This window comes from Teleopsis dalmanni, chromosome 2 (assembly GCF_002237135.1).
Source record: "Teleopsis dalmanni isolate 2A chromosome 2, ASM223713v2, whole genome shotgun sequence".
NCBI lineage: Eukaryota > Metazoa > Arthropoda > Insecta > Diptera > Diopsidae > Teleopsis > Teleopsis dalmanni.
The window spans coordinates 191,823,004-191,829,204 of record NC_051847.1 but is presented as its reverse complement, the minus strand read 5'-3'; the positions used below and the strand labels follow the sequence as shown (position 1 = coordinate 191,829,204).

At 33.3% G+C, this 6,201-nt stretch overlaps 1 protein-coding gene across 1 annotated transcript; it reads right to left on the bottom strand.

Annotated features, from left to right (window-relative positions):
* Positions 1 to 1,312: 1,312 nt before the first annotated feature.
* LOC119682135 (vacuolar protein sorting-associated protein 13B-like) lies at positions 1,313 to 6,195 on the bottom strand. The gene is made up of 5 exons (XM_038095498.1): positions 5,731 to 6,195; positions 5,188 to 5,672; positions 4,961 to 5,115; positions 1,718 to 3,493; positions 1,313 to 1,659 (listed from the first exon to the last, which is right to left on the bottom strand). The coding sequence occupies exons 1-5, from the start codon at positions 6,114 to 6,116 to the stop codon at positions 1,444 to 1,446; spliced, it is 3,018 nt and encodes a 1,005-aa protein (XP_037951426.1). The 5' UTR covers positions 6,117 to 6,195; the 3' UTR covers positions 1,313 to 1,443.
* Between the last annotated feature and the right edge of the window lie 6 nt (positions 6,196 to 6,201).

The window sequence follows — 6,201 nt, the reverse complement described above, 5'->3', positions numbered from 1 at the left end:
ATCACTTTTGCTGTGTAGCTGGGTCGTGGTAAAGCAGCTTAATCTACCATTAATAAACCACAAAAATTTTAAATCATCACCTTAAAAAGAATATTTAAAACCCTCTGGTATATCAGAAACTCTAATATTAATACAGATCTTTCTATTAAAACCATCCCCAAGCACATAAACGCTAGAGCCCGGAAACTATTTAGAAAAATAGATGATCACCACAACAATTCTTTAAGTCCATTTAGCAGTATTCAAGTGACGAAGGGAAAATTGTCGATATCCATATTGTTATTGTTTAAGCATAAAGGACAGTTTTAACAGTGTCAATAAAATGAAGCGCACCTAAAGGATGAAGTAGATATGCTTGCCAACTTCAATAAATAACAATTCACAATTCTGACAAGCCGGTAAGGAAACGATCCTATATACAATGAAATCGCTATGTTTGAAGTTCTAAAAAGAAATATAGAAAGTGAAGAACGGATTCCAACGCTTTTTCATCATAGCAACGCATTCCAACGCTTTTTCATCATAGCAACTTCGAACTATCGAATCAAGATCACGGTACCATGTTAGCATTCAGAAAGCGCAAGCTTCTCTGCTTTTCTAAAACCCAGAAATTTTTTCGTACCTGCCTTATCAAATCTAGGCCATAAATTTAAGTTACTACAGAATTTTCGCGATCATTCCACATGCCGTGCGTTACAGATTCACCTACGTTGAATGATTTCTACTATGTTTGTAAACAAGCAGTCTACACAAGAAGATAATAGTTGAGATCTTCATTACAGAAGTTTTTCTTGATTTTTATCTATTTACAGGTTGCCTGGCTTATCCGAAATTCAAAGGAATACCTTGTGATATTAAATGATTAGTAACTGAGGTAAAACTTATTATTACAAACCGTAATTTGCCGTTCTGAATTCAATTGCTTTCATTGCTACCCGACTATCTACAAAGATACTTATATTCGATGATCAAATTGTACCAACATCCATATAAATCATGCTACCCACATATTCTATACAATTCATACCTTTAGGCAGAGAAGTTGTAAACTTTGCTATTCAATTCGATAGATATTTCTGGATTTCCTCCCCACTAATTGACTTAAAGTTGAAGCTCCAATTACTAGTACATCTAAACTATGTAAAGAAACTACATAAGCTGTCAAAAAACAAAACCCAACAATACGAAATGGAGATTCGTAAGGAGATTATTCTCTTATACCACACATCTTCATAATTTCCATTGCTTCTCGTTAAGATAAATACACTGAATATAAAATTCGATATAATAAATTTATTAAGACGTGCAAATATATATACATATATATGTTAAACTAAAATATACTAATACATTATTGGCTTTTTCATACAATTACAATTTACGTTGTCTGCTCTTAACCCTAAACTAAACACCGATTATTTTAAAAAAATATGAAAAGATATTTTACAACTTTCTGTGCATAATTTTCAAGTACTGTATTAAATGTTCTCCAATATTCTCGTTTATATAAAATGCACACTCCAGATTTCTGGTAGCCTCTTCGCTACCATCTTGCGATTGTAGCATGTCATCAAGTGAATCTGCAGTAATAGTACGCTCCCGACTAATGAATGATGAATGCAAAAAACTCATAATGCGTTGATTAGTATAGTCCATATCCTGCATGAAATATAAAATGAATTATAAAAACAATATGAGTATATTAATTCAAACTTACCTCTTCGATATCTTCTTTTTCTCTCGCTACACGTACATAAACTAATGTCTTATCATTACGATCTGCTAATATTTCAACTTTATCTACAGGACATGCAAACAGTAATTTATCCCATTGTGCATCCAAAGCAGCAAACACAGCCGAGGTTAAAAATATATAAGCACGCTGTGTTTTTAACGGAACGAGAAGTGTAACTTCATGATAGGCCAATATTTGATCAGTGCTTAACACTCCTGGTAGTAATTTCCAAATTCGATATGCAGACGGAATACTCTCTTTATTGTAGTATAATGACGACATACGCTGTTGTGGCATTGCATTGAAGCCCACAGATTGCAACATACCCTGCCCGGTAAGTGCCACCAATTCAGCAGCGCCACTTATTGGTTTTGTAAAAGCGCCAACAATACCTTTGCCAACACCTGTCACAACTTCGACCGGTGAACGAGCTTCAAGTGTATGCCTCGCTATGCCACCAACCGCACCAAGTAAACTTATACCAAAGCCAGTTATACCCTGTGTAAAGCCCTCAGTAAAGCCCTGTGGTCGTGTACGACGTAATGCTTCTGTGCGTTCTAAATGTTCGGTATCCAAGGTAAGTCTATCTAAGTTACGCGCTACTGAAGCTGCTAATTTTGTGACTGAATTGACCGTACCAGCAGTTACATTGCGTAATAGAGATGCAGAACCCTGTGTTATGCCTACAATAAAACCCCACGGACCACGAAACAGACCTTGCACCGGCATTGATACAAAATCACGCAAACCAGTTGTAAACGAACGCGCTAAGCCACTTGGACTACCTAGTATTTCCAGTGAACCCACAACCCAACCAGCACCGAATATAGCGCCCGATAAATAATGCATACCTAACGACTGTCCGAAACGTAATGGCGCAGTAATAATATGTTCACGTTCATATGTACCAAACGAAAGCGGTGAATGATCCAATGCTATATATAAACGCACAGATGTGTGTACTGACAATAGCACACTTAATGGCTCAATACGAAATGAGCGCAACTGTAAAGGTTCTGATATGCAAATCGCTTGCGCAGCAACGTCACGTGGCAGTAAATTTTCGCCGGCTTGTAATGTAATAGGAAGTTCCTCTGCTGTTAGCACAAAAACACAATTTGAAGGTTCACATTCTACCATAGCATCCAACAAATCATTCAAGTAAGCGTCTTCGATATAAGTTCGTATTGGACTAAAACTACATTTAATCGAACATAATTTAAATTCGTCGTTGTAAAAATTTAAGACGAAAAGTGCCATAAACGAACGACTTTCAAGATTCTTATAGGTTTGATCCAAGTCATGCACTTGTGGCATAGAGTTGGTACGTTTGTATAAGTCTTGTGCACATAGCACTACAGGGAAGTCATACTTTCCAGAAGTATATAGTTGATTATCAATCTGTAAATTTGTAAATGCAATGTTTAGTTGACGTTTATCACTTTCATCCTCGTACGAGAGTAGAAAGTCATCGCCGTACAAAGCGAATATCTCACGTTTCACATAATCACGATCTTTGGAGTCTGTGTTAAGACAGAAATTTACTTCCTTTATGAAAATTTTAACGTTCGTTGTCATTTTTTGCTGATGTTCTTCACTAAAATGGGAACACTTTTGATGTATTATGGATAATCCAGAACTGGCACTAGAGTTTTTATAGTCTAACATCAAATTGGAATGTTTTGTAGTTTCAGCATCGATTGGTGGATGAGATGTGAGCAGTCTTGAGCGTAGATCTTTAACAGAGAATTCCGTTTGCTGTAAGAATATTTTTGTATTTAAATTATTAAAAGATATACATAAACTTCTATTTCTTAACATAGAGTTATTAACATAAATTATATAACACAATAGCTAATCTGGGGTATATTTATATAAAGTATTTTTGAACAAGTTATTTACTATTAATCTTTTTAAATAAATTAGGTCATAAATAGAAAATAGAGAATAATAAGGAATAAAATATGATATCATTGTTACAAACGGATAGCCCCTAGTGAAGAGTGATATCATATAATATCATTGTTGCAAACGGATAGCCTTGAGTGATGTTCATATTGTGATGAACATATTTGTGATGTCATATTTGCTGATATTTGCTGATATATAGTAGTATTTGCTGTCTCCAGTAGCCAAAGTTTGATTATAAGACAGGTTTTAAAAAACGTAAAAGCAGATTCTACGACAATAGCAAGATTAAATTTATCACAGACTAAACTATAACGGATTACACACGAAAACTATAATAATGTGTATTAAACTTTCAAGGGAGTTCGGCATAGTCTACCATAAAACATCGTCAGCAAACTTTAGGGACTAGTTGGTTATTGCATATTTACCACAAGATCGATTAAAATATCTTAATAACATTAAAATATCTTAACTTTCACGGGTCTAAAAAGATTAAACGTTTATTGTGTCTTCAAGATAATTCTCTTACCGACTCTTTTTAGACTTATATGTCCCAACTTCCATGACTCTTGTCTCTATGTTTTTTTATTCAATACAATTATTTCTTTGTTAAGTATCTAAATATATCAGAGAAAGAGTAAACCAACAATTCAAATTTTATATAATTAGCAGAATTATTATTTTCTGAACTAAAGGAATTTATTTGTCCATCTTAACTCATAAGTTAAAGATTCAAGATTAGATCACCGATTTTTTTAAATAGCGAGTAAGGCGCTGAAACCCCCATATCAATGCGTGAGTACAATATACTACAAAGCCTTCCATTGAAAAGATAGTGTCTTCTCGACACTTAGCTAACAAAATTATTTCACAAGAAGAGCTTAATACTTATTTAACACGAATAAAGCTGTCATCATTACGTATTCAATCTACAGTTCTATGCTGTGTTATGAAGTCTATCTGTTTATCTTGCCTCTCGATATGCACGTATAACGGATCCTAAAAGATCTGTACTTTCGTTCTACTGATGTTGCAAGGATTCTGAATAGGTTAGAACCTTTTCTGTTCTTTTAAACACTTTCGTATTCCCTATATCTTATTTTACTTAACCCACAATACCATCATTTATTTTCATTCTCCTACATTAACACCCAACCATATTTTTCACCAATATAAAAGATAGTTAAAACCCAATAATAATAGATTCAGTTTCCAGAAAGTCTACACTTAAGTCAGATTAATCACATAAGCTAATATTTGTTTATATTATAGTTAAATATGTTATGATCATATACATATATAAACATTATTTACCTCTGTTATATAATAAATTGAAAAACGTATCACTCTATGTTTATCACAGATTATAATTTTTACATCGCCATGGTTTGGAATATGCAGAAACTTTTCCCAAGATTTATCAGTGCTTATTGGTTTTGACCAACATATTTTATTTTTCTTTATTTGATCTAAAAATAATATAAATAAAAGATATATATATATAATGATCGAAAAATATTATATAAAAGAATTTTACTCACCATCATAAAGTGCAATTGTTAAATTACATACGGAAGACTCAATATCTGGAAAATTTATATACATTTCCGGTGGTGTATAGAAACAGTTACTGTGCGCTGGCAAAAGTTGAAACCAATCAAAATGGCGCCCATGATATTCTGACACAGTACTGGAGACTTTGCTGTTTTCCGAAGCTTTAGTTTGTGCAACTACAAAAACAATATCTGTCTGATTGTTAAATAATATCGAAGGTGATATGTCATCAAACACATTTAGATAATGTATGCCATTTTTTTCAATCAAAGTCACTACAAATGGCAATGAATCGCTTTCATTTTGTATGCTAAGGCAACGACGCGTAAAGGGCATCGATAGTGGAATGGGTATTGAAATTTCAGAATCATTAGAAAATTTAATGCAAACAAAATAAACAAATGCAGTATCGTTAGTGCGCTTAGACTTCTTTACGTTCAAATCATAAAATGAATCGATGTTCAGACCAATGCTATGGAAAGTAATAACACTGTTGATTTAATTTGATATAATTATATACAATATATTACCAATTAGTAGCAGACATCACTGTTTTCAAATGTAGTTTCTTGGCGTCCATATCTAGTGTCCTCACACATTCTCTAGTTGAACTTTCTTTGTGATCCATTGCGAATGAGAGTACATAAAGCTCATGTTTAGAAAAATTAGTAATGACATATTTCGTGCATAATTTAAGTACCCTTCGTTCTTTTTCAATTGTGTACAGTAATACAAAATGTAACACCTCTCCAGAACGTTGTATAACAATATCAATACTAGAATTGCTAGCTAACACTGAATGTTTACCGCTACGCACATCATTATTTGCATCTAATAAATAAATGGGTTTTGAAGAAAACCAAGCGGTTCCATTTCTAATATCTATAGTGAAAGCACCCTTAGTAGCAAAAATCATTGTAAGACAATTCGATTCTAAACTAATACGCTCATTGGTAGTTAAATTACAGAAACCAATATTCAAACCGGTAGCATTGATAAGC

What these genes read in the sequence shown, in the direction of transcription:
- LOC119682135 (XM_038095498.1), bottom strand. Translation starts at nt 6,116, where the DNA reads ATGATTTTTGCTACTAAGGGTGCTTTCACTATAGATATTAGAAATGGA. An exon ending in GTGATGTCTGCTACTAATTG is followed by an intron (nt 5,673 to 5,730) that starts GTAATATATTGT and finishes TACTTTCCATAG; the next exon opens with CATTGGTCTGAACATCGATT. An exon ending in AAAAAGAAGATATCGAAGAG is followed by an intron (nt 1,660 to 1,717) that starts GTAAGTTTGAAT and finishes TATTTCATGCAG; the next exon opens with GATATGGACTATACTAATCA.